The 26,779-nt window shown below is 39.0% G+C and overlaps 1 protein-coding gene across 6 annotated transcripts in view; it reads left to right on the plus strand.

Moving 5' to 3' along the window:
- The window catches only part of LOC144594467 (nuclear distribution protein nudE-like 1), a 41,289-nt gene extending 15,185 nt beyond the window's left edge, over positions 1–26,104 (plus strand). For 2 of the 6 annotated variants that reach the window (XM_078400976.1, XM_078400977.1), the window contains exons 3-10: positions 2,044–2,197; positions 4,718–4,866; positions 9,002–9,138; positions 10,496–10,666; positions 12,232–12,323; positions 13,706–13,854; positions 24,714–24,791; positions 24,988–26,104. In XM_078400976.1, coding sequence (XP_078257102.1) covers positions 2,044–2,197; positions 4,718–4,866; positions 9,002–9,138; positions 10,496–10,666; positions 12,232–12,323; positions 13,706–13,854; positions 24,714–24,791; positions 24,988–25,081 — 1,024 coding nt within the window. In that variant the 3' untranslated portion in view covers positions 25,082–26,104. Of the gene's footprint in view, positions 1–2,043; positions 2,198–4,717; positions 4,867–9,001; positions 9,139–10,495; positions 10,667–12,231; positions 12,324–13,705; positions 13,855–23,274; positions 23,310–24,713; positions 24,792–24,987 lie in introns of all 6 variants that reach the window. The other 4 variants (XM_078400979.1, XM_078400981.1, XM_078400978.1 and 1 more) reach the window with 4 other exon arrangements.
- Positions 26,105–26,779: the final 675 nt, after the last annotated feature.

Consider the following 26,779-nt stretch of genomic DNA (forward strand, 5'->3'; position numbering starts at 1 on the left):
TTGGAGTAGGGAGGGGAGGGAGATAAACGGGAGGATGGGAAAGCTGGAGGATGGGGCGGATGTTCGGCAACTGGTAGGGTTTGAATGCCATCACCTCCTACAAGGCAAAACCAGGAGGCAGCTCAGGCGACAGCAAAGCATCACTCCCTGACGAGCTCAGTGTGTTCTACGCACACTTTGATAGGGAGGACACTGATGTGCCTTCTCGAGCCCCAGGATGCCCTGATGGTATTACAGTCATAGTCACAGAGAACGACGTCAGAAGATCCTTCAGGGGGGTGAACCCTTGGAAAGCACCTGGACCTGATGGTGTACCCGGTCAAGTTCTCACCCCTGCCTGGGGTGGGATGCAGACCAACTGGCTGAAGTTTTTGCGGACATTTTCAACCTCTCATTACTGAAGTCTGAGGTTCCCACCTGCTTTCAGAGGGCATCAATAATACTGGTGCCCAAGAAGAGTAAGGTGACGTGCCTCAATGACTATCGACCAGTGGCACTAACGTCTGTGGTGATGAAGTGCTTTGAGAGTTTAGTTATGGTGCATATCAATTCCTACCTGAACAAGAACCTCGACCCTTTACAGTTTGCCTACCGTCATAACAGGTCAATGGAGGTTGCGATCTCACTGGCTCTCCACTCCGCACTGGACCACTTGGACTTACGTCAGGCTGTTGTTTATAGACTACAATTCGCGTTCAATACCATCATCCCCTCCAAGCTGGTTACCCAGCTCACGGAACTGGGTTTCTGCGCATCCCTCTGCAATTGGATCCTCAACTTCCTCATCCACAGACCACAGTCTGTTCAAAATGGCAGAAATACTTCTTCCTCATTTACAATCAGTGCGGGAGCACCTCAAGGCTGCGTGCTCAGTCCCCTGCTCTACTCGCTCCATACTCATGACTGTGTAGCTGGACATAGTGCAAACTCCATCTTCAAGTTCGCCGAAGATACCACCGTTGGACGAATTACAGATGGTGATGAGTCAGAGTATAGAAGTGAGATCGACCGATTGACCAAATGGTGCCAGCACAACAACCAAGCTCTCGATATAGGTAAAACCAATGAACTGATTGTGGACTTTGGAAGAGGAAGGATGAGGACCCAACATCCTGTATGGTGGAGAGAGTCAAAAACTTCACATTTCTGGGCGTGCATATCTCTGAAGATCTTTCCTGGACCCAGCACATTGATGCAATTATAAATAAAGCACATCAACGCCTCTACTTCCTGAGAAGATTACGGAGGTATGTCAAAGAGGATTCTCTTGAACTTCTACAGTAGAGAGCATATTGATGTTGCATCATGGCCTGGTTCGGCAACTTGAACGTCCAGGAGTGGAAAAGACTGCAAAATGTGGTGAACACTGCCCAGTGCATCATCGGCTCTGACCTCCCCACCATCGAAGGGATTTATCGGAGTTGCTGCCTCAAAAAGGCAGCCAGCATCATCAGAGACCCACACCACCCTGGCGACACACTTATTTCACCCCTGCCATCGGGAAGAACGTACAGGAGCCTGAAAACTGTAATGTCCAGGTTCAGGAACAGCTTCTTCCCTACAGCCATCAGGCTATTAAATACTACAACCTCAAATAGGCTCTGAACTACAACAGATTATTATTATTATTATTATTATTATTATTATTGCACTATTATTGTTTTTTTTTTTTGAGTGTGTGTGTGTGTGTATATATATATATATATATATATAATTTATATATATATATATATATATATATATATAGATGTGTGTGTGTGTGTATGTATATATATATATATATATATATAGATGTGTGTGTGTATGTATATATATATATATATATATGTGTGTGTATATGTATATATATACACACTGAACGTTTTTTATCTCGTTTATCATATTGTTTACAGTGTACTATGTTTTCATATTCTGTTGTCTTGCAGCAAGTAAGAATTTCATTGTTCTATCTGGGACATATGACAATAAAACACTCTTGACCCTGTCAGTTTATTTTGACTAGTGTCTGCTGTTTTATTCTGACTTTTTGAACTTATGATTCAGTTTTCAGGAAACACGGGAGGAGCTGGAAGAATTCCAAGAAGGAAGCAGGGAGCTTGAAGCCGAGTTGGAAGCACAATTGGAGCAGGCAGAACACAGAAATAGAGATTTAGTATCTGACAACCAAAGACTAAAGCTAGATTTGGAGGTATTAAAGGTAAACTGAATTTCTCAACCGCATCAATATTTAGCTGGTGTTCATATTATCATTCATGTTCTAGCTTGTAACAGGAGACTAGATTGCAATATTTGGACAATCCATAAAACTATTTAAACTTAAATAAATAGTTTTATTTCTAAATGTAATTTCTTCATTCTTTTGATGCTCGACTTTCTTTGGCACAAGAGTAAAAATGGAATTAATGTAGGATGTGCAAATGCATGGTTGATGGTCAGCATGGAATCAGTGAGCCGAAGTGCCTGTACTGCACCCCTTCTACTCCATGACTAAAGACCATTATAGATAGTTTGGTCTTGTAGGTAGATCAGGCCTAACTAATAGTTGTGTAAAGTAAAATATATATTCTGTTTCCTTACTTTTCCCTTCATGATTGCTGTTCACTGCTGGAAGTATTCCAATGCTATAAATATTATACCAGAGTTCCTTTGCAGCAGCTAAAAACTGCTGAGACTATTTTTCAACCCTTCAGAAACACTTGTTGAAAAATGACTTAATAGGTCAAAATATAAACATTCACAGTGCATGATCTAATTTCACAATTTTTTTTAGGAATTGGAGTAGTATTAGATGCCAGCATTAGACAATAGACAATAAGTGCAGGGGTAGGCCATTCCGCCCTTCGAGCCAGCACCACCATTCAATGTGATCATGGCTGATCATTCTCAATCAGTACCCAGTTCCTGCCTTCTCCCCATACCCCCTGACTCCGCTATCCTTAAGAGCTCTATCTAGCATTATTGCTCTGAAATGATTGCTGCCCTGTTTTGTTCTTGCAACTAGAATTAGAATTATACAGTAGTATGGCACAACATTTGGGATTGAGTTGATGTCATAATTTAACCCATCACACCTAGTCTTACCAATCTAATTTTCTTGCTCTATCTCCTAAACTCTAATTTTCTAGCCTTCAATTTTTTAATCAATTTTTTTCTGTATCTACTCTTGAACCAGCTTCCATAACCTGTTATAGGTTTACAATTACCAGCTAGGTCACCTTTAGTTATTTTGCCAATCACCATAAATCGTTGCATTCTACTTTTTGAAGCTTATGCTGCTGGCAACTCTTTAAGGAATTTTATCAAAAAGAGATACCAAACCCAACAACTTTAATCTTTGAGCATAATTAAGGTCCCTTCGTTGTGGCATTCTTCTTCTTTGGCTCCTTATTGCTTTAACCTTCATCAATACACTAAAGTTTGGTGTATAGATTAACAGCAGTATTCAACTACTGCCCAAACAATGCTTTGTATGGAGACAAAAATGGACACAAAGTGACTGAATAAGTGTTCACCCATACATGTTCTCCAGAGATGCTGCCTGATCACTGAGCTACTCCAGCACTTTGTGTCTTTTTGTGTAAACCAGCATCTGCAATTCCATGTTTCGACCTTATATGGAGTCATTTTCTTTTGTTGTTTTCTCAATTAATACAGTCAGCAGTCCTATATGTCAGCCTAAAATCTGCTCTCTCAACATCCTTGTTGTTTATGATTTGTTTATTTGGGCACTTCCCGCAGCCCCATTCAAAATATATTTTTAATATGACCTTACCAATTCCTTCTGGTAAAAGCGATTGTTTTCAGTTTGTTTGAATTTCACGTGCCTGACAGTCATACTAGGCTGCATGTGCCTTCTTGAAGTCCATTCTCATTATTGTTTTCTAAATTTGAGTTTGTTTCATCTCCAAGCTTTGAAATTAATGTCCTGTGTACTTATGTTCAGATCATTAATATATATTGAAAAGGCCAGTGGTCTTTATACCTTATCCCCAGAGGACACATCTGTAAGCTTTCCCTCGGTCTGGAGAAATAAATTATTCACTGCTACTCTGCTTTTTATCCCATAGCTAATTTTATATTCATGCTGGCGGTATAATCTCATAGGCTTTTATTTTTCTAACAATTCATTTCACTTTTGAATTTTATTCTAAATGGTGAGTGCAGCATTTTCTCCCACTGCACATCTGTGTAGGTTGTCTTGAGATTGCCACTGTTCTGGCAGCAGTGGGCTTTCAATATATACCACTATGAATAGGATTAAGACCAAATTTATTTCATTTTTTGCAGCCAGAAAAAGAAAAGAAAAAACACTTGCCTTCAAGTCAGGGCTTGTTCTGAATTTTGGTCCCAGAGGTGAAAATCCTAATATGTTTTCATCCTCTGCCACCAAGTCTTCTTTACACTGAAAGGAAAAGTACAGAAGCAGATATGTACATTCAAAGTACAATCGTTGCGATGAACAAGTTTGATCATTTAGGATTTGAAATTATTTGAATGCTAACCAAGATTAATTTAACAGCTATTTCCTGGAATTAATATGGATCCTTCGTTCACCATTTGATTACACTTGCCATCATTTCATAAAATAGTGTCCAGGCTGTGTTGAATTTTAATTGTCCTGTGGTGAGTACATACTATGAGATCAAACGTGTCTTTATTTAAAGCAAATCAAAATAATATTAATGTAAATAATATATATTTTTGTTTTGTCATTTAGGAAAAGCTTGAACAGCAGTATGCACAGAGTTATAAGCAGATATCTATGTTAGAAGATGACTTGGGTCAAACCAGAGGCATCAAAGATCAACTGAATAAATACGTTAGGGAACTGGAGCAAGCAAATGATGATTTAGAAAGAGCTAAAAGGTAACAACTTGGTTTCCTATGGTTTATTTGGGTAAAGTAGGACTAATTTAATTTATTTTGTTTGTGATCACGTGAAGATGATTTTGTTTGAAACTCCATTCCAGTCTCTTATGTCTCTCAATCTTTTTTCTGCACCAGGACAGTTAAAGGATTATGATAGCAAGATTTCCTGCTACATTCTAAAAACAATATTAAATAATTTTTGACAGTATTGCACGGAATCACATATGTTGTATGTGATTTTTGGCGTGTGTAGAAATGACCTTCGTAAATTGGAGTTCTTGGCCCATCTTTTAGGTTACATACCATTCCCCCCATCTTATAGAGTCCACACCGATTAACAAATGCCAAAGTGAATGCATTGCAGTGATAGAGTTGTATCTGGTATCTTCATGCTCTGTCGTTTACTAATTTAGGCAGTGAAATTAAACGATGTGGAATGAAACATAAATAATGTAAAATAAAATGAGTGTATTAGCATCAAATTAGAGGGGACATAGGTTTTATGATGTTAGGCTGCAATAAGAAACATTACAAATAGTTTAGTTTGAGAATTTGTTGCATTGGTTCTTCAGAGGTTAATGAGTGAATGGTATAACTGTGTCTCCTTTGGTCTTGACTTTTGAAACATAGAGCCATTGGCACCATTCATTCTCATCAAGCATTATGAGCCTTCCCTAGTGGGTAGTAGCAATTTAAATAGTTAAAAAATATGTATTAGTTTTTTTAATTCATTTCTGCCAAGTAATCATAAGCGGATACAAAACTAATTAAATAGTAAAGAATTGTTCATTAATCATACCAATCCAATTATGTCAATTATAACCGAACACAAAAGCTAAAGGACTAATCCAGTGGTTGAGAACTGCATATTGAATTTTTTTAATAATGATTGTGATATGTTACATATATTCTATCAACCTGCAGTTACTCGTAACCTGCACCATTTTTTAAAATTGAAATGTATACAATTTTCATCTGTCAGAAGAATCCTTCAAACTTCCAGCATTGATAAGAGTGTGGATGACATGTTTGATAACATGTTCAAAACAAAAACAATTGGAACAATTTGCCGTCGGAATGAAACTCCACATCTTTGCTTTTTTTGGTTTCCAGGCTTGTAAGATCATAATTCATATCAATAATGTCCTTGCAGTATATAAAAAACAAGAGTAGCAATATCCCAATTAGTGGGGTAACCCCGTCTATCACTGAGTTGTGATAGACTTTTCTTTTATCAAATTGATAATGCTGAACCTGGTAATTAAACAGTTTTCTATGCATTTCTGGCCATTGGTTTCAGTGCTTTTGTCCTTGTGTTCTGCAGCAGGCAATGGAAATAACTAGTTTGAGACTGCCTGACAGCGGCTCATCTGTCCAAAACCAAAGTAACTAGTCCTATGATTTATCTTGGCTTCTATAATAGTGTGGTGAATGTATGCGTCATTGTGACCTGTTTAGGATCAGGCTGTTTTGAAGAAATTATATATTTAAATGTGGAAAACTTCCATCCGAAAGAGCCATATGTCGTCATTTGAACTAAAGAAAACAAAAAATATTACTCGTGCTTTAAAGAGAAAATAATTGCAACATTTAATTTAACAATTGTGTTTGCAAAGATGTTAAAATCAGAATGTTAAGAAGCTATTCAGATTTTAAAATATGTAGGTAACAAATTCAAAGCATCCACAAATACTTGTCAGCTAGAATGAAGGTGATTTAGCAAGCTACCTTTATCACATCCTACTATACAGCCAAGGGAAATTTAAATTGTTTTGTTTTCCGTCACTGTCTTTCCTCTTGGTGATTCCAAACTCATTGTCTGGGAACTCCATCTCTTGATCTCCTAAATTTCTGTTCCCCTGACTTCTGTTTCTGGCACTCACAATGGCTGATTTTGTTATGTTATTACTTCACCTCTTCTTTACAATTCTGCTAGCATTGTATCCACCTGGAAAACAATGCCATTGCCCTCACAAACCACTGCCTTTTCTCTAACTTCCCATTTCCAACCAAATTGCACTTGTTTCCTATACTCAAATCCTGGTTATGGTTTATTATTGCCACATGTACTAAGATGTGGTGAAAAACTTTGTTTTGCATGTTATCCAAGTAAATTACTCCATACACGAGTACATCAGGTTGTGAAAAAGAGAATATAAACATTGCGGTATACAGTGTTACAGCTACAGAGAAAGTATAGCTTAAAAACCAGTGGAGAAGAGTGAATGTGAGTGGAGTGTGAGTGCTGTTTTCCTGACTCAATGTGAAGTATAGTTGGAGTTGATGGGGGAGGTTGAGAGGCTGGTTTTCATGCGGGACAGGGATGCATTCACTGGGGCGGCACAGTGGTGCAATTGGTAGAGCCGCTGTCTCACAGCGCCAGTGACCTGGGTTCAATCCTGACCTCGGGATCTGTCTGTGTGGAGTTTGCACATTCACCCTTTGTGTGGGTTTCCTCCGGGTGCTCCAGTTTCCTCCCCCATCCCAAAGATGCACGGGTTGGCCTGGCCATCCGCGAGTCACGGCGCCAGGCGGAAGAGGGCTCTGCCCGAACAGGCTGCCTACCCATTTTCCAAGGTTACGTCCGCACCCGGGTGGTAATAGAAAGTGGCTATGCGCTGCCCACGGGTACCCTGGGGGATTTCCGGGACCGCTGGGCACCGCGTGGGATGGAATGCATCCTCAACAAGGATGGTGATATCGTTGTATAGGAGTTTATGTAGTATATTTGGTCGACTTGTATTATGGTGGTGGGTTTTGTTTTGATTTATTTTTTACTGTAAATATTATTGTTCATAATTGATTAAATTCTTTTTAGTTAAAAAAAACCACGTGCGGGTTTATAGTTTAATTGGGCTCTGTAAATCGCCCCTAGTGTGTAGGGAGTGGATGCAAAAGCAGAATAGCAGAGGACAAATGTGCCAACACATGGAAACAAAGACAGTTTTTTCTGCACACCTTTCTCATCTGGAAATATCTTATCAATAATGCATTGTTCCACTCAGAATTCTGACCTATTTTCTTAAAGTACTAGAGAACATCTAACGTATGTTGCCAGAATCGACTAATGATCAGAACATTTGGGGTTCAATTGGAGTACTTCATCAAGTAGGTTCTAGGAATTCACGAGGATAATTGATTATCAACTTCTCAAAGGCAATGAGGAATGGGCAATAAATGTTGGCTTTGGCTGAACCAGATAGATTCCTTGTGAATTTTCACCTCATTGTTCAAAAATATTTTTATTTGTTTTAAATGTTTCATAAAGTTAGTTTCATGTTTATTATTTCAAACTGATGTGGAACAGTGAAACACTTTTTAAATTAAAAATTGAGAGATGCCTTTCGGCCCATCAAGTCCATGCCGATCATTGATCACCATTCACACTAATTCTATGTTATCACTTTTCCTCATCCACTCCCTCCACACAAGAGGTAATTTACGGAGACCAATTAACTTAGAAACCCTATCATCTTTGGGATGTGGGAGAAAACTCGAGCATCTGGAGGAAACCCCTGAACTGATTATTGCTTTAATGAACTGGATGATTCCGCAGAAATGAAAATGCGCCTTATAATTTGGCAATCAGTGCTTTCAAATTAAAATGCAAGGAGTCTTAGTTTCTGAAAATTATATGGAATTAATTCTCAAATCAAAAACGAGATTTGTTGTGTGGACTTTTTATTATTTCATTAAATTTCATTTCATCCTATATTTAAAGGGGACATTCTAACAAAATGAGCCCTGACATGTAACATAATCAAGGACCACTTATATCCTGCTCATTCCCTCTTCTGTTGGGCAAAAGGTACAAAAGCTTGCATGCGCATACCACCAGATTCAAGAACGGCTTCTTCCCAGCTGTTATCAAACTATTAAATGAACCTCCCGTAAGCTAACAGTGCACTCCAGATCTCCCAAACCACCTCATTGCTGTCCTTGTCCTTTTCTTTTTAATCTGCACTTTCTCAAGAGCTGTAGCAGTATATTCTGCACACCTATTTATTTTTTTCTCTTTGCACTACCTGTTGTATTGCTTTAATGTACTTCTAAGTTTCTCACTGTAGCTCAGTACATGTGTCAACAATAAACCAATACCAATGTTAATAACTGTACCTTTGTTTAATGTTAGGGCTACCATAGTATCTCTGGAGGATTTTGAACAACGGTTGAATCAAGCAATTGAAAGAAATGCATTTTTAGAAAGTGAACTTGATGAGAAGGAATCGCTTCTTGTTTCCGTTCAGAGGTTAAAAGATGAAGCACGAGGTGAGTTTATTTTTATTGACAATATTGTCGTTGTGCAGGTTTGTTCTGTGCTCATGGAGATGATATACACAAGCCTTTTCTACCTTTGCTATTCCTGCAAAGGGTTGTGATTACATATATGCATTACACAATGTTTATATAATTCTTTAGCTTTTCATCATATGCTTTTTATCAGTGAAAGAATCACTATTGAACTACTGTTTTAAATGTAATTAATTTTTACTCAAGAATAAGTCTGTATAACTACTGTTATTTCTGAAATGATGATGTAGATTGTTAAATCAAATTTGAATTTATTTCTTATTGGCTGCTCTCCAGCTCCTGATCTCTCCTGCTTGATCATCCTCAACGCAGTTGTTAACCACTCACATTAGATTATAATATCTCACGCCTGGAGCTCTAATGCCCCGTGGGAAACATGCGCTGGTTGTATTTGGCAGTGCAGCTGCTGGACATCAATGTTAACTCTGCCTGTTCCTTCAGCACTTTGTTTTTTGCTTTTAATTCAATGGGGGATTGGCAACAAGATTTTTGTGGGGGGGGGGGGTTTAGAAAGGGCAGATAGGCGAGACCAAGAAAGGAAGAGCAGGAATAATTGGGTTAACATATGATGAGCGTTTGACGGCACTGGGCCTGTATTCGCTGGAGTTTAGAAGGATTAGGGGGGGACCTCATTGAAATTTAACGAGTAGCAAAGGCCTGGATAGAGTGGATGTGGAGAGGATGTTTTCACTAGTGGCAGAGTCTAGGACCAGAGGCCACAGCCTTAGAATAATAGGATGTTCCTTTAGAAAGGAGATGAGGAGGAATTTATTTAGTCAGAGGGTGGTGAATCTGTGGAATTCATTGTCACAGTTGACCGTGGAGGCCAAGGCAACGGATATTTTTAAGGCAGAGATTGGGTCAGTGGTTATGGGGAGAAGGCAGAAGAATGGGATTGAGAGAGAAATATAAATCAGCTATGATTGAATGGTGGAGTAGACTTGATGGGTAGATTGGCCTAATTCTAATCCTATAATGTATGAACATGAAAGAAACAAACTAATGTGCTTTCCCCAAGATACTTTGTTTTATCATTCATAATATGCACAAAGCCAAGCTTACCTAACATTCAGTTCTGAATACGAACCCAAATTCCTTGTTTGAGGGAAGCACATTACATTGTAACTGATCCAAAGTGCTGTTACGAACAGTGTGTTTGGAATGTATTTGTTAGTATAGTGCATAAGTTTGGTCATGTGGTACTATACTAAACATTATTCTTAACTAAGTGAAAGGAAAAAATATATATTCACAACTATTATTCTTTAGTGCAACAAATCTTTGCTCAACTGCAGTATTGTGAATATGTTTTTAGATCTGCGACAAGAGTTAGCAGTAAGGGAAAGGCAGGAAATAACAAGAAAATCTGCCCCGAGTTCGCCAACACTGGAGTGCGAGAAGATGGATACGGCTGTTCAAGCCTCCCTATCTCTCCCAGCGACGCCTGTGGGAAGAACAGCAGACAATGGGTTTGCTTCGCCCAGAGGTGTGTGACACACGTTTTCTGATGATTACCAGATTTTCTTTTAAGTTTGTATTGATTGCTTGTTATGTTTACAGTAAACTGGCAAATGTCTAAGATGGCCACCAATTTGACTTGGTCAGGTTTTGATAAAATGGAATTGTTCAATTAATCATCCATTTGGTACTGATCATTGACCAGGTGCCCAAATTGAAGTCAGATGCCCAAATTGAATGTGGAATGATTACATGATGAGGTGACTTAAATGTTACTATTTAAGAATCTCAGAATTGTAAAGGCATGTTCCGATGGCTATAATGCAATGACATCCTAGGCGTAGTGTTTACCCATGTCCAAACTATTCCAAGTTTTACGCGTTGTACTTTACATGATTGAATATAATGTTAATTGCCCGACTTTGCAAGCATATAAATTTGATATGGGTTGAACTCGTGACTCATAGTAAGTAACCAAATAACCATTTTATTTAAATGCATATTTATTTACCTTGGGTGTGTTGACACTTAAAACAATGTTCAGTGTGTATTGAGGGAGATTGACCAGAGTTTGGAAAATGCATTGATTTTTACTTAATGATTTGATTACTCATGAACAGTCAACTTTAAGGCAGAGCATGTTATCAATCCCTGTTTTGAATTATTCTGGATAGGGCTTCAGATTTAGATACAATTGATTGGTCACCTAGGTACAAATTGCACCCAAGTGTTTATTCTCAAGTTTCCAGTCGAACTCATTCACTTATTTCGAAATCCCAAATCCACCATGAACCAGCACTTTAGGGAATTAGTTTTTAAAATAAAATATAATTATGGAGAAACTCACCTTTACTCTAGGTTTCATTTTTGACTTGCAGAAAATATAAGAGCATATTTGAAAACAAAGTAATAAAGGTGATTGGACCTTAAGATTTTTTTTTCTGCTGTACAAGCCAAAATATTTTATGTAAAACTGAAATTTCACACAGTGGGTACTATGACTGGTGGGCAGGGTGTGGTTACAGTGTGCAAAGTCAAATCCTTTAAATTCTGTACATGCCACACTGATCTTTTGTGTCAATGACTGGATTTGATCAAAAACCTAAATGTGGTAATAGGACACTTCCTTCAGTTAGATTCTTGCTGTCTTTAAACAGGTGTGCTCGCTGATGGAATACTATGGGCATTCATCGTGATGTGTTGGAAGGAACTGCAGATGCTGACGTTACAGCGGGACAGGCAGCATCTCTGGAGAGAAGGAATGGGTGATGTTTCGGATCGAGACCCTTCTTCAGAGCCACCCATTCCTGCTCTCCAGAGATGCTGCCTGTACATGGCGGATTTGAGTTAGTCCGTCATTTAGTGTCTATCTTACGCCTGCAGAGTGATGGTTGATATAACGTGCGCAACATTCTCTGCAGATAAGACCTGTGTACAACCAAGCTTTGTCTCCCAGTAACATAAAATGATTTGTGAATTTTATTTGTAGTCATCTGTTGTTTATGATGAAGATGGTGAGTGTAGGTGTGCTGTACTGTATCTGCATCTTCCCAAATATGTGCATTGTCCGTAATTAAGCTGTTTGTTTTCCAGCAGTACCAAATGGCTATGGCACGTCTCCTTTAACTCCATCAGCCAGAATATCTGCACTAAATATTGTTGGTGATCTTTTAAGAAAAGTCGGGGTGAGTATCCATTCTCATTATTTTCTTTACAATATAGAAGTGCTATCCATTAGCCAAAGCATACAAATATATATTTTTTCTATAATTTCTGTTTAATCCTTGTTGTATTCTTTATTAGAATTTGTCCATTGGTTTGAGTTTTAATTATTACAACTGTTTGCTAAGAAACCGTTAAGGTTCCATATTGCTATTCAACGAAGATCTATGTTCTGCTATCTTCAGCTGACTGTATTAAAGCAGGGTCAATTAATCATCTTGTTTCTGGGATACTGCCAGAAAATATATTATTTTATGTTTTTAATCACAGTTTATTTACTGTCTCAGGTTGACAGTTAATACATTTCATAAATAAATTATTAATTGTGATGTAATCCCTCAATTTACATCAGGAATATGATCCTGGAAAATGTAAATGAAAGTCCGTAAATCATGAAATACATTTTGGTGTAGTATTTTCCTATAGGAGTATTGTGAGCTATCCGTTATGGCAAAAAAAGGCACATTGGAGACACGTAGTCCGAAGAGTCAATGGTGTTATAATGGAAAATACATAAAATATTCAAAATTCTACAATTATGTATTCTTCTATTTTGCTTGGCTGTAAACTGTGTTTTATATTGCAAATTTTGTTTTTCTTAAAAGGAATTTATTTGCATGTGTTTTAAAATAATTTGAGGTGCTCTTTAAATGCAAGTGATCTGCCTGAATAAATAATTATCTTAATACTTGTATTCAAATAGAAGAATACTACAAATCCATTAATTCATGAATGTTTAGGATTTTGGTGCATATTTTTATGATAATTGGGAAGAGAGTAGTAATTTTAGACGAGGGATAAGTGTTGTCAGAAAACTCTGCACAATGTATAATGGCTTAGACAACTGTATCTGCATCTTCCCAAATATGTGCATTGTCCATAATTAAGCTGCTTGTTTTCGAGCTGTACCAAATGGCTATGGCCACCATTTGATTTGTTGAGTATGTACAATGTTAAAGGACAAAGGATTGCTATTATCCATGGACCTGTACCACACTGAAATTCATTGCTAGGAGAGATGAGATAAAAACAATTCTGCAGCCCAGAAAATATCTCTTCTGCTTTGCCACTTGGGAAGCTCTGTACTTAGAATATATTCTTTGTGCTATCTAATCTCTTTCCCCTCATTGTTCACTTCTGGAGTTGGGAGAACCTGGGATTATTTTAAGTTTGTCGTGAGTGCTTCTGTTCAAAGTCATCCCCTTCAAGAAATCTGTGCTTTTGTGGTGGGAGAGAGGGGGGAGCGTGGAGGGAAGCTGTTGAGTGTTTATTTAATGGAAAACAAGGGTTGTTTGTGGTAATTTTCATTTTGTGTCCCTGTTAATTAATGTATAAATCTTTTCAGGCCTTAGAATCAAAGTTAGCAGCTTGCAGGAATTTTGCGAAGGATCAAGCAACGCGGAAGTGTTACAGTTCAGGGAATGGCGTCAGCACCGCGATGGTCAACAGTGCAAAGTTTTCAAATTCAGGTCTCACAACGTACTTTGACAAAGGGTAGGTATTTACTATCTGTAATAAAGTGCTTAAATCCACGCTAAGATACAACGCATCATTTTATTGAAGCACTTACATCATAGGACCTGCAGTACATTACAGCTCCGAGCTGCTACATCTACTGCCTGACGTAGGCGAGTTCTTAAAATTATAAAGCACATACTAGGCGGGACTACTACTAACAAGCACTACGATTGGCTAGCATGCAATAGCCCATCTACACTCTCCATGAATGTATAGCCATTCTTGTCTGTAAAACCAACTTTTTCCTCAGGCTCTGCCACTCATGGATATATCAGCACAGAGTAGTGGCTAAAGAATCAGGGAAGGTATTAGATTTAAGGCAGTCTGTAATGCAGTGCCTGAAAGGGAGACAGAAACTGATTCAATTGTAACTCAAAATAAAAAATAAATTATAAGTTTGTATGGAAAGATAAATGTTAAAGTTTTTTCCTAGATTGATACCAACTTAGTACTTTGCCTTATACCTCTCTACATCCTCCTTGGAACTTTCTAAATAAAGTTTCTGATCCCTTTGCAATACTTCTTCCTGCTCCACAATTTCACTTGAAATAGTTATTTATCCAGGCCATGATAGAAAATAAGCAACCAACAAAAGCTTTTGACAAGAGATTAGTGTGCAAAATTAGACCACATGGTATTGGAGGTCGGTTATTGACATGGATAGAGAACTGGTTGGCAGACAGGAAGCAAAGTGTAGGAATTAATGGGTCCTTTTCAGAATGGCAAGCAGTGACTAGTGGGGTGCCACAACTCCAGTTATTTACAATATTTATTAACGATTTAGACGAGGGAATTAAATGTAGCATCTCCAAGTTTGCGGATGGCACAAAGCTGGGTGAGCAGGATGCTATGGGGCTGCAGGGTGAGTTGGATAGGTTGGGTGAGTGGGCAGATGCAGTATAATGTGGATAAATGTGAAGTTATTCACTGGTGGCAAGAACAGGAAGGCAGATTATTATCTGAATGGTGACCGATTATGAAAAGGGGAGGTCCAACGAGACCTGGGTGTCCTTGTACATCAGTCACTGAAAGTAAGCATGCAGGCACAGCAGGCAGTGAAGAAAGCTAATGGCATGTTGGCCTTTATTGCGAGAGGATTTAAGTTTAGGAGCAAGGAGGCCCTACTGCAGTTGTACAGGGCCCTGGTGAGACCACACTTGGAGTATTGTGTGCAGTTTTGGTCTTCTAATTCACTGGAATTTAGGATGAGAGGGGATCTTATACAAACATATACCATTCTTAAGGGATTGGACAGGCTAGATGCAGGAAAAATGTTCCCCATGTTGGGGGAGTCCAGAACCAGTGGTCACAGTTTAAGAATAAGGGGTAGGCCATTTAGGACTGAGAGTTGTGAATCTGTGGAATTCTCTGCCACAGAAGGCAGTGGAGGCCAATTCACTGGATGTTTTCAAGCTCTTAGGGCTAACGGAATCAAGGGATATGGGGAAAAAGCAGGAACCCTGGGGTACTGATTTTGGATGATCAGCCATGATCATATTGAATGCCTGATGGCCTACTCCTGCACCTATTTTCTGTGTTTCTATGTCTTTTTTAATTTGCCCTCTTTAAGGCCAGGATTGGTGTTATATCTGTCATCTGACAGAAATAGTGAGTGAATGTTTCTTAAAAGGAGCAATTAAAAATTTGCAATCTGTAAATTTGCAAATTTGCAATTTTAACAATAGGGTATTTTAGGAATGCATCCTTTTACTAGAATGAGTCAAGCCTCAAACGGGTCCCCAAATGGTCCTGTTACAATCAGAAAGATCTGTCTATTTTGAGTGAGACCTTGGAGGATTGAGTGTAGCTTTGTCATGGACCTGAAGCAGAAGTGAAACATTCGACAGGGAAGATCACCCCTGTCTGAAAATTTCCACATCTCCAGCCCCAACTTCAACTTCACGATGATTATGCTAACTTTCTCTTTAGTAAGATTATCCTGAAAGCTTCAAATGACTTGCTTAGTGAGCTTTACAGACACGGTGAAAATCAAAATAGAAAGAGCAGGAGCAGGTCAGACAGCATCTGAGGAAAGTCAGAATTAACATTTCAGGTCAAACACCCTTTATCAGAACTGCAAGGTTAGAAAACAAATTAATTTTAAATTTCAGTGCAGGGTCCGGAGGCTTGGACAGGACAAAGCTAATGTTTCTGATAGAATTGACGTGTTAAACTGTTAACAAAGCCATAGTATGGAGACGGTATTTGGAAGGAAAGAATGCAGCCAAAGGGACCTGTAAAGGTTCTGATATGCTGAGCTGTAAGAAATGTTCAGCAAGTCAGGCTATGCTAAGGACAGAGAAAACTGAGTCAGTATTAAATTACCTGAAGTTGCCGACATAAGGAACTGCAGTTGCTGGTTTACCAAATAAGACAATGCTGGGTCTGACAGCATCTCTGCAGAACATGGATACATGATGTTGTGGGTGAGGGCACTTTTTCAGACTGATAGTAGTAGGAAGAAGAGAGGTGGAGCCTAACAAAGATTGGCAAGTGATAGGTGGATACCGGTGACAGATGTTTTTGATTGGCAGGTGGTTGGGCAAAGGCCAAAGTTGAAAAGACAAAGTGTGAGGTAAATGTGAAGCCAGAGGAAGGAGTATATGTGGAAGGGGCTGAAGGTATTTTGAGAGAAAAGGAAAGGAAAAATAGATGCAAAGGCAGATGGGGCAGCAGAGGGAAGAGAGGGGTGAAAAGGGGGGGGGGGTTGTTTACCAAATCTGGAGAATTGAATGTTTATACCAAGGATAGACACAAAGTGCTGGAGTAACTCAGCAGGTCATACATATCTCATCAGAAAAAGGATGGGTGACATATTTAGGCTCAGGCCCCTTCTTCAGATTCAGCCTGACCCGCTGAGCTACTCCAGCATTTTGTGTCTACCTTTGTTATAAACCAGCATCTGCAGTTCTTTTTTTTTTACCTCCCCTCAGTGTTCATACCGTTGGGTTGTAAGTTGAATGTGAAGATGGTGCATTTGATATTGAGTCCAGAAGGCTGCCATGTGGCCAGATGGAAGATGCAGCGTTGATCCTCAGGCTTGCGTTGAACCTCATCATAACTGCACTGTGCTGTAGGGTAGGAGTGGGATGGCAAATTGGAGTGAAGGACAAGTGAAAGCTCAGGGCAGCTCCTGTGGACTGAATCTGTAGGGAGGAACTCCAGATGCTGGTTTAAATCAAAGATAGACACAAAAAGCTGGAGTAACTCAGCGGGACAGGCAGCATCTCTGGAGAGAAGGAATGGGTGACATTTCAGGTCGGGTCTGAAGAAGGGTCTCGGGCCCAAAAGTCATCCATTTCTCTCGAGATGCTGCCTGTCCCGCTGAGTTACTCCAGCATTTTGTGTCTATCCTGTAGACTGAACGCAGATGCTCTGCTACGTGGTCCACCAGTCTACATTTCTTGTTTCCTGTGCAGAAGGGACAGTCCAGTGTAGTGTATTCAGCACTGACAGAGTGGAGGATGCTGTAGCTGAATGGAATAGGCGGTCCCTGCACAGTGGGGTGGGAAGACGTTACAAAGATAAGTGTTGTGCCTCCTGTAATGCCATAGAAAGATGATGTGCGAGAGCGTGTGGTTGGTGAAGATTTAAAAGTGGATCATGGTGTTGCAAAGCAACTGGAATATTGAAAGCAGAAAGGCGAGGAAGATGAATGATGGTGTGATCTTGTTGAAGGGGTTGGCAAACTTCCCCTTTCAGTGCTCAGGCTTCCACTTTCACCCACTAGCTAGCTGCTGTTTTAGACTAAGCAGCTGGACTACACTGAAGCTAACACACCAACCCCACACATTTCCTGATAACCTTCCTCCTACAACTTAAAGCGTGCATCCATATGACATTTTTGTTAAACAATCCTCAACCCCACCAAACAGAAGATTTAACTAGAATTGCACTTTAATACTCCTTCACACAATATCCATGGAACAGATCTGACTTGGATATGTGGATTTAGAATCAGAATTAGTTTTCTATTTCTATAATCATTTTGTGGTTGATATTGCTGTCATAAAATGAAGGAAAAAAAATCCAGATATTGTATAGAGCAGTAATAGTTGGCTAAAATCTTTTAATCTACGTAGAGGAATATAAAGAATGTAAAAGGCATCTTAAGAAGGAAATTAGAAAAGCGAAAAAAAGATATGAGGCTGCTTTGGCAAGTAATGTAAAAGTAAACCCCAAGGGGTTCTACAGATATGTCAATAGCAAAAGGATAGTGAGGGATAAAATTGGTCCATTAGAGAGTCAGAGTGGACAGCTATGTGCTGAGCCGGAAGAAATGGGGGAGATATTAAACAATTTCTTTTCTTCGGTATTTACCGAGGAGAAGGATATTGAATTATGTGAGGTAAGCGAAACAAGTAGAGTAGTGATGGAAATTAGGAGGATTAAAGAAGAGGAGGTACGGACACTTTTGAAAAATATAAAAGTGGATAAGTCTCCAGGTCCTGATAGGATATTCGCTAGGACATTTGAGGGAAGTTAGTGCAGAAATAGCAGGGTCTATGACAGAAATATTTCAAACGTCATTAGAAACGGGGATGGTGCCGGAAGATTGGCGCATTGCGCATGTTGTGCCTTTGTTTAAAAAAGGTTCTAAAAGTAAACCTAGCAATTATAGACCTATTAGTTTGACGTCTGTGGTGGGAAAATTAATGGAAAAGATACTTAGGGACAATATATATAATTATTTGGATAATCAAGGCCTGATTAGAAACAGTTAACATGGATTTGTGCCTGGAAGGTCATGTTTGACTAATCTTCTTGAATTTTTTGAAGAGGTTACCAGGGAAATTGATAAGGGCAAGGCTGTGGATGTTGTCTATATGGACTTCAGTAAGGCATTTGACAAGGTTCCACATGGAAGGTTGATTAAGAAGGTTAAATCGTTGGGTATTAATAGTGAGGTTGCAAGATGGATTCAACAATGGCTGAATGGGAGATACCAGAGGGTAACGGTTGACAATTGTATGTCAGGTTGGAGGCCAGTGTCTAGTGGAGTACCCCAAGGATCTGTGTTGGGTCCACTGTTTGTCATTTACATTAATGATCTGGATGATGGTGTGGCAAATTGGATTAGTAAATATGCAGATGATACTAAGATAGGTGGTGTAGTTGATAGTGAGGTAGATTTTCAAAGTCTACAGAGAGACTTGGGCCTTTTGGAAGGGTGGGCTGAAAGATGGCAGATGGAGTTTAATGCTGATAAGTGTGAGGTGCTGCATTTTGGTAGGACAAATCAAAATAGGACGTACAGGGTAAATGGTAGGGAATTGAGGAATGCAGTGGAACAGAGGGATCTGGGAATAACTGTGCATTGTTCCCTGAAGGTGGAATCTCATGTGGATAGGGTGGTGAAGAAGGCGTTTGGTATGCTTGCCTTTATAAATCAGAGCATCGAGTATAGAAGTTGGGATGTAATGTTAAAATTGTACAGGGCATTGGTGAGGCCGAATCTGGAGTATGGTGTGCAGTTCTGGTCGCCAAATTATAGGAAGGATGTCGACAAAATGGAGAGGGTACAGAGGAGATTTACTAGAATGTTGCCTGGGTTTCAGCACTTAGGCTACAGAGAGAGGGTGAACAGGTTGGGTCTTTATTCTTTGGAGCGTAGAAGGTTGAGGGGGGACTTGATAGAGGTTTTTTTAATTTTGAGAGGGACGGACAGAGTTGACGTGGGTAGGCTTTTCCCTTTGAGAGTGGGGAAGATTCCAACAAGGGGACATAGCTTCAGAATTGAGGGACAAAGGTTTAGGGGTAACATGAGGGGGAACTTCTTTACTCAGAGGGTGGTGGCTGTATGGAATGGGCTTCCGGTGGAAGTGGTGGAGGCTGGCTCGATTTTATTATTTAAGAGTAAATTGGATAGGTATATGGATAAGAGGGGATTAGAGGGTTATGGTCTGAGTGCAGGTAGATGAGACTAGGTCAGGGAGAATGGTCGGCGTGGACTGGTAGGGCCGGACAGGCCTGTTTCCATGCTGTAGTTGTTATATGGTTATATGGTTATATGGTTAAACCTGTTAATATTAATTTTACTTGTTCTAACGCCTAACCAATTTCCATTGAAAGCCATACCACCTACCACTCTGAAACTCTAACTCTTTCTGATTGAACTTTGTTAACTTACTATGGTAACCCAACTCACCAAAATCTAAACCAGGTTTAGCAACAGAATTAATTGATTTCAGTTTAAATTAATTGAACTCTGAAAATCCCATGGATGAATGCAGTAAGATCTACTGAACAATCTGGCTTGAACTGCCAAATAACAAGTAATATATATTTTATACAATTGCAAAGCATTGATCATCTTACTGGAGAATCCGATTGATCTGTCTTGACATTCAATGACATAACATTTGCCAAGTCCACTGCTATCTACTTCCTAGGGATCTTCATTGACCCGAAACTCATTGGAATCAGCCACACAAATGCTGAAGATCTACAACAGGTTGAAGTGAGAATAGGCAATTCACATCCTGACACAAGTTAGGAAAGTGATGGAATAATCACTTGGCAAACACTCAAAGATGGCATGCGCCAGGACAAAGCAACTGGCATCAATTCCCAAGACCAGATATAGAAGCAGAATTAGGCCATTCAGCCCATCAGATCTACGCCGTCATTCAATCATGGCTGAACTATTTTTCACTCTCAACCTCATTCTCCAGCTTTCTCCCTATAACCTTTGGCGCCCTTTCTAATCAAGGATCCGTCAATCTACGCTTTAAAAATAGCTAAAGTCCAGGCCTCCACTGCCTTCTATGGCAATGAATTCCACAGATTCACCGTCCTCTGGCTAAAGAAATTCCTCCTCATCTCCAATCTAAAGGTATGTTATTTTATTCTGAGGCTGTGACCTCTGGTTCTAGACTCCCCCATTACTGGAAACACCTTTTCCACGTCCACCCTATCTTGGCCTTTCATTATTCGGTAAGTTTCAATGAGAACCCCCCTTATCCTTCTAAACTCCAGCAAGTAAAGGCCCAGGCATCTCTGGCAACACCCAAACCTGTGACGTTATTCACCAAGCAGCGTGAGAGTGTCAGGCAAGTGAGAATGTCACCACTTGCGTGTTTCCCCTCTCAGATAAAACACTTGCCTGCTCTGCAATTGACTGCCATTCCTTCATTGTCATTAGATCTAATTCCTGGGAATCTCCACCTCAACAGCACTGTGGTAGTAACTGTACCATGGCTCACCACATGTGGGTGGGGAATTAATGCTGGCTTTGTCAGTTACACCTACATCCTCAAAAATGCTTTAGAAATGTCACTTGCCATCAGCTTCCTTAATAACAGTGATGACATGAATTTTGAAATATCAAAAATCTTTTATATTATAAGACAAAGTTTCACATTCATCTAAATGAAATAACAGATCATTAACATTCCATTCACAAAATGCTGAAGTAACTCAGCAGGTCAGGCAGCATCTCAGGAGAGAAGGAATGGACGATGTTTCAGGTCTCGACCCGAAACGTCGCCCATTCCTTCTCTCCTGAGATGCTGCCTGACCTGCTGAGTTACTCCAGCATTTTGTGAATAAATACCTTCGATTTGTACTAGCATCTGCAGTTATTTTCTTACATTAACATTCCATCGTGCAGATTAAAATACCATGTTTATACCAAAGAGCTTTAACCTCAGTTCACAACGTTTCTTGAAGTGATTCTCCAACGTTTGCTGCACCATTTCTGACCAAAACACATCCAGTTATTCTGCAGTATGGTTTACTTGGCAAAATGTACTTTGTTTTTGTGATTATTTTGCTGCTTAAACATTAGGATCACCCTAAAATATCAAAAAGCTGGAATGAGATTCTTGGGTGTGGAAGAGCATCCTCTTCTCCGTGCTGAACACAATAGGCATCCTTGTTTGCGCCCACCATTATTTCCGTCAACTTCGATAGAACAGCATTTAAGAAGCAGAGTTAAATGTCATGCACTATTTCATTCAATGTGCTAGTACTCCTACATTTTGTTTTGTTGCCGTTGTTCCCATCCGAGGCTTTCGTGATATAATGGGTTCATCTGAAGAGCACATACTTTAATGCTCCATTTTGCTTATGGTAGCTAGATGAGTACTTTGCAAATTTTCTTTCAATTCAAACTTTGATGGTAAACGATTTGTGTTCAAGTTAGTTCATTCCCCTTTCCACCTGTAGCAAGCGTGCACAAAATATAGCCAATGGAATGCACATGGGGGTTTTAAGGAGATGAATCAAGCAAAAGCCCCTCCTAACTCAGATGTTTAATAATTCACAAAATTAAATATTATCCAGAAACTCCCAGAAAGGCTTGCATAACTAACTGTACATAAATTAAAACATTTACTGATTTTAACATCACTTTAGACTTCAGAGGTACAATGTGGAGACAAGCCCTTTGGCCCAGGAATCACCCTGTACACGAGCACTACTCTACACCTAGGGACAATTTATAATTTTGCTGAAGCCAATTAACTTACAAACCTGTACATCTTTGAAGTGTGGGAGGAAACTGGAGCACCTGAAGAAAACCCTCACGGTCACAGGGAGAACATACAAACTCCATACAGACAACACCCGTAGTCAGGATTGAACCCGGATTTCTGGTGTTATAAGGCAGCAATTCTCCCTGTGTCACTGCCACCCGAGTGGCACAACTTTGATATTCATTTATCGTTTTACTTCTAACCAGTTATTTTTTGTAGAATAGGTCTGTAGATATTGTTGAGTAACCCTCCTTATGGCAGTGTGAACATAGCATTTCTAGATATGTCACTGGTTGACTGGGATGGTTGGATTAGATTCTGTATCGATATAGAATTGGCTGGTTAGAGCTGGAATTGTGGGTAAAATACTGCAAGGATTCCTCTGCTCATTCCTATCCAGATGTTTTGCCCTTGGGATTGAATGCAGGGGTATAATGGGGGAATTGCACAGATGTTATTTGCATAACATATACACTGCAGGTGCAAGTAGCCATCTCTGATCATGGGTTAAGAATGATCAGTCCATTGAAGAGCTGCTTATTTGCTGTAAAATCCTGAGAAGTAATTTCATCAGGAATTGTTCTCTGCCATCCATCTACTTTAGGGATGGCTTTTATAACCAATTAATCTACAAGACATTGAATGTAAAATAATTATTCTTTGTTATCACGTGCATTTAACTCTGCTTCTTAATTTCTGTTCTAGTCTGTCAAATTGATTAGCAATTTTAAAGTTCTACACACATAGCTGATTGTATTGTGTGTTAAGCATGTGTAAGAGAACAAATTTCTTTGCCCAAGAATTTACTTTCAGCTAGGAATTGAGTGATTTTAGTAATAAACCAACCTATACCGGCTTAGACTTCAATTTGTTGCCAGCATGTACATGACATTGATTCGGTATGTTTTCTTTTTATCAGAAAAGAGAAAGTCTTTTTCACCAAGTACCTCATGGGTAATTCATTTTATTGTATTCTTCTGAAGTGCTCATCTGCATGCTACTGCAATGGTGATGCAAATGGAAGCAGTATTAACACCTGGACTTAGGCTGACATTTCACTAACTGCACGGGGATTGTGTTGTTCTGCAGCAAGTTATAAAAGTCCATCCTGAAAGGACATATCTTGCATAATTCCTCTCATTTCAGCTCCTGGTAACTTTTCTAAATGGTACTCTATAATTTTAAAGTCCCTACCTATTAGGTTAACTCCATGGCATGTGGTAATATCTTTGAATGCAGCTAAGATTTAAACATTTGCTCTGCTTGTGGTGTCAGTCTGCCTCTGATCATGCTTTTCAGTCATCTGTATCTTGGTGTCAAATTTTGTTTGGTAACGCTGCTTTCTAAACCACCTCGGTAGGATCTGCAGGTTTTTATTGGTATGATTGTAACCATTTAAACTCTAGAAGTGTCCCGCGTGCAAAACTGCATTAAATACAGCAGATTTAAAATCTTGAACAAATTTGAATGGGACAATTTAGGACTCACAATGTTGAAAGAACAAGTAGCCAACATTGTGAATCCTAAAATTATATTTCTTTTTTTCAGCCATTTCTGTCATATGCTGTGTAATAGTTTACTTCAGGTATTCACAATATCTTTGCAAGAAATAGAGGCAAATATACAGTAACACATTTTAGTTTCTAGTAGATTCTCTCATTGTACATGATTTTTTTGGTCAGTCCTCATATTTGCATAACACAAGGACTGTGTACTAATGTGCAGGTGAATGGTCACAGCAAAACAAGCTTAGGAAGATACGTAATGCTGGAGTAACTCAGCGGGACAGGCAGCATCTCTGGAGAGAAGATTCTTCAGGCTGAAGAAGGGTCTCGACCAGAAACATCGCCCATTCCTTCTTTCCAGAGGTGCTGCCTGTCCTGCTGAGTTACTCCACCATTTTGTGTCCATCTTTGGTTTAAACCAGCATCTGCAGTTCCTTCACACACAAAACTAAAGCTTTGTGTGCTGACCTAAACTTTGAAAATTATTTCCAAATGAAAATCTAAACTTCCAACTTTATGGCAGTATTTATATAATCAACAAAAGAACTGAATAAGAACCGCTTTCTGGATCGGAATAAAAGACCAACTTAAAATTGATTCTGCCCAGGCAAAAAATGTTTTTAAAAAACAACTTAAAAGCTGAGGCATGGCTAAACTAGTACTAACAAGCGTGTACGTTTCCTCTAAGTTTTCTGCAGTTTCACATGAAATTAATTGCATCTGGACAAATCTAATAATAGGTCATTTAGTTATAATTTAGAAGTAATAAGATTTTCCCAGTAGCATTAATATTTCTATGGACATTTGCCAGATTACCATTGTAGGAGAGTAATGCAACTCTTTAATTTTCAAGGCCAGGCAATACTGCAGGATGCAGACAGAGTATTGAAGGAAGTCGAATCTCCAGAAATAGACCCAACAGGAAACCAAAGCAAGTGAATTGACTAGTCTATATACTTTGTTTTACATTCAAGCCAGATTATAATAGTGAACCTGATGATTGTCTTGAGACAGTTTGAAACAGTGATAATTAACATTTGAATCTTGATGGCATTTGTGCCAGGTCTGTAGATGTCAGTTACTGCACAAAATACTTTAATGTAACATGTTTTTTTTGTTGAATGTAGGGCAGTAAATGGTCTAGACCAAGGACCTGCTGGAATTGGATCAGCTCCACCTTCCTCCTCCCCACCTGGCAAGCTGCCACTCAGTGTCCAATAGCCATACTGCACCTTTTTTTAAAAACAAAAATGTCTATCAACAGGATAACCAGTGTAACCTGGCTACAAATGGAGTGCACTGCAGTGTGTAGGAATTTCGGGACTTCTGTTTCATTTGTTCCGGACAAGATTTTAATTGAACTGGTTTGCCTCCTTACCTCTGATAATGTTACGTTAGATTTCTTGTCCACATTAATGCTGTTCCTATTGTGCATTACGGCAACAGACTTGTAAATTGAGCATTCGAAATTTAACTTCCAAGCAGTATTGGAAAAGTCGACATATTGAAAGATAACGTGGTATATATGGTATTTGTTCATGCCACTTCCAAATAGTTGGTCTAGGTTTCTTGCTTATGTGCCTGGACTTGGTGATATTTTAAAACACCAATTCCTGTAATTTTTATGTTGTACTGTAAAATTTTTGATTTCTAATGTCAGATTTATTAAGATATATTTAAGCGCTATTTAAGTGCAAATGGTTTGTTTTTTAAAAAATGCAGAAGTCGGATAACTAAAACATATACACTTTATTTGAATTATTTGAGGCATTTGTTTCTATGCATCAACTCAAATCACTTTTACTTTTCTTTTGCATAATTCAGAATTGTGTTGCCTGTTTACATTGTGTTACTGTATATGTTTGTAAACATAACTCAAGACACTTGTACATAGCTTGGGCTTTGTAGCATTATTTATTCAGATTCTATATGGCATGTTTAATAAATGAAAGTTTACCATACACGGTTGTAAGGAATCATGATCTGTTGTAGAATCTGCTGTTTAATCTTGCGGTAATAAATTTGTTCTTTCAACAGCTGCAGTGTGTTAGTCTGTTAAAACATCATAGGATACTGGCTAGAGTCACTATTGGTAAGCCTGAGGAAAGTATCCTACTAAATTTTATTATTTTTTTTAAAAGTACAGATTAAAGCCTTAGTAAATTTGGCACTGAACAAACATTATTAATTTGTACGAAGCCTAAGAATCAAAAGGTGGAATTGGAAATAAACCTTGTCTATTTATACTGGTACTTCGTTTTATTTGTGATATGCATTTCATTTCCACAATATCCTGTTTCCTGTGTTATTTTTCATATTACTGCTTCCACGGTGTATTTTATAATAAGTTTTATTTCAACCAATTTGGCACAGGGTCTGATGTTATATGCAGGGCTCATTGTTTAAGGTCAACAGATGTCCTTTCATATAAGGCAGCAATTTCAAAATCATTACATAATGCTGAAAATGAGCATTAAAACACTGTCACTGAGGCTTGCTGATAGGTCTGTGCAAGGCTTATCATTCATGAAGCCTAAAGGACTATGATAGAACAGGCCCTGCACAAAGATTGCTAAACTCATAGTTTAGTTTACAGATGCTCCTCGACTTACGATATTGCAAAAGTGATCCACATTCAGTAGAAACCGTACTTCGAATTTTGATCTTTTCCCGGGCTAGCAATATGCATTTCCGATTTAGGGATGGGTTTATCGAAATGTAATCCGTCATAACATCGAGAAGCACCTGTAGTTGGAACAAAGATGTTGAGGTTATATAGGCCCGTGGATGGGTAAATGGATCAGGGGGGGTGGGATGCCTGAGAAGAGTAATGAGCTGGGAAAGAGGGGAGGGAGACCAATAAAGATTTTTTTATACACTGGCAGGATCCCAGGTAAGGTCAAGCAAATGGCCTTTTAA

Source organism: Rhinoraja longicauda, chromosome 6 (genome assembly GCF_053455715.1).
Source record: "Rhinoraja longicauda isolate Sanriku21f chromosome 6, sRhiLon1.1, whole genome shotgun sequence".
NCBI classification, from domain to species: domain Eukaryota; kingdom Metazoa; phylum Chordata; class Chondrichthyes; order Rajiformes; family Arhynchobatidae; genus Rhinoraja; species Rhinoraja longicauda.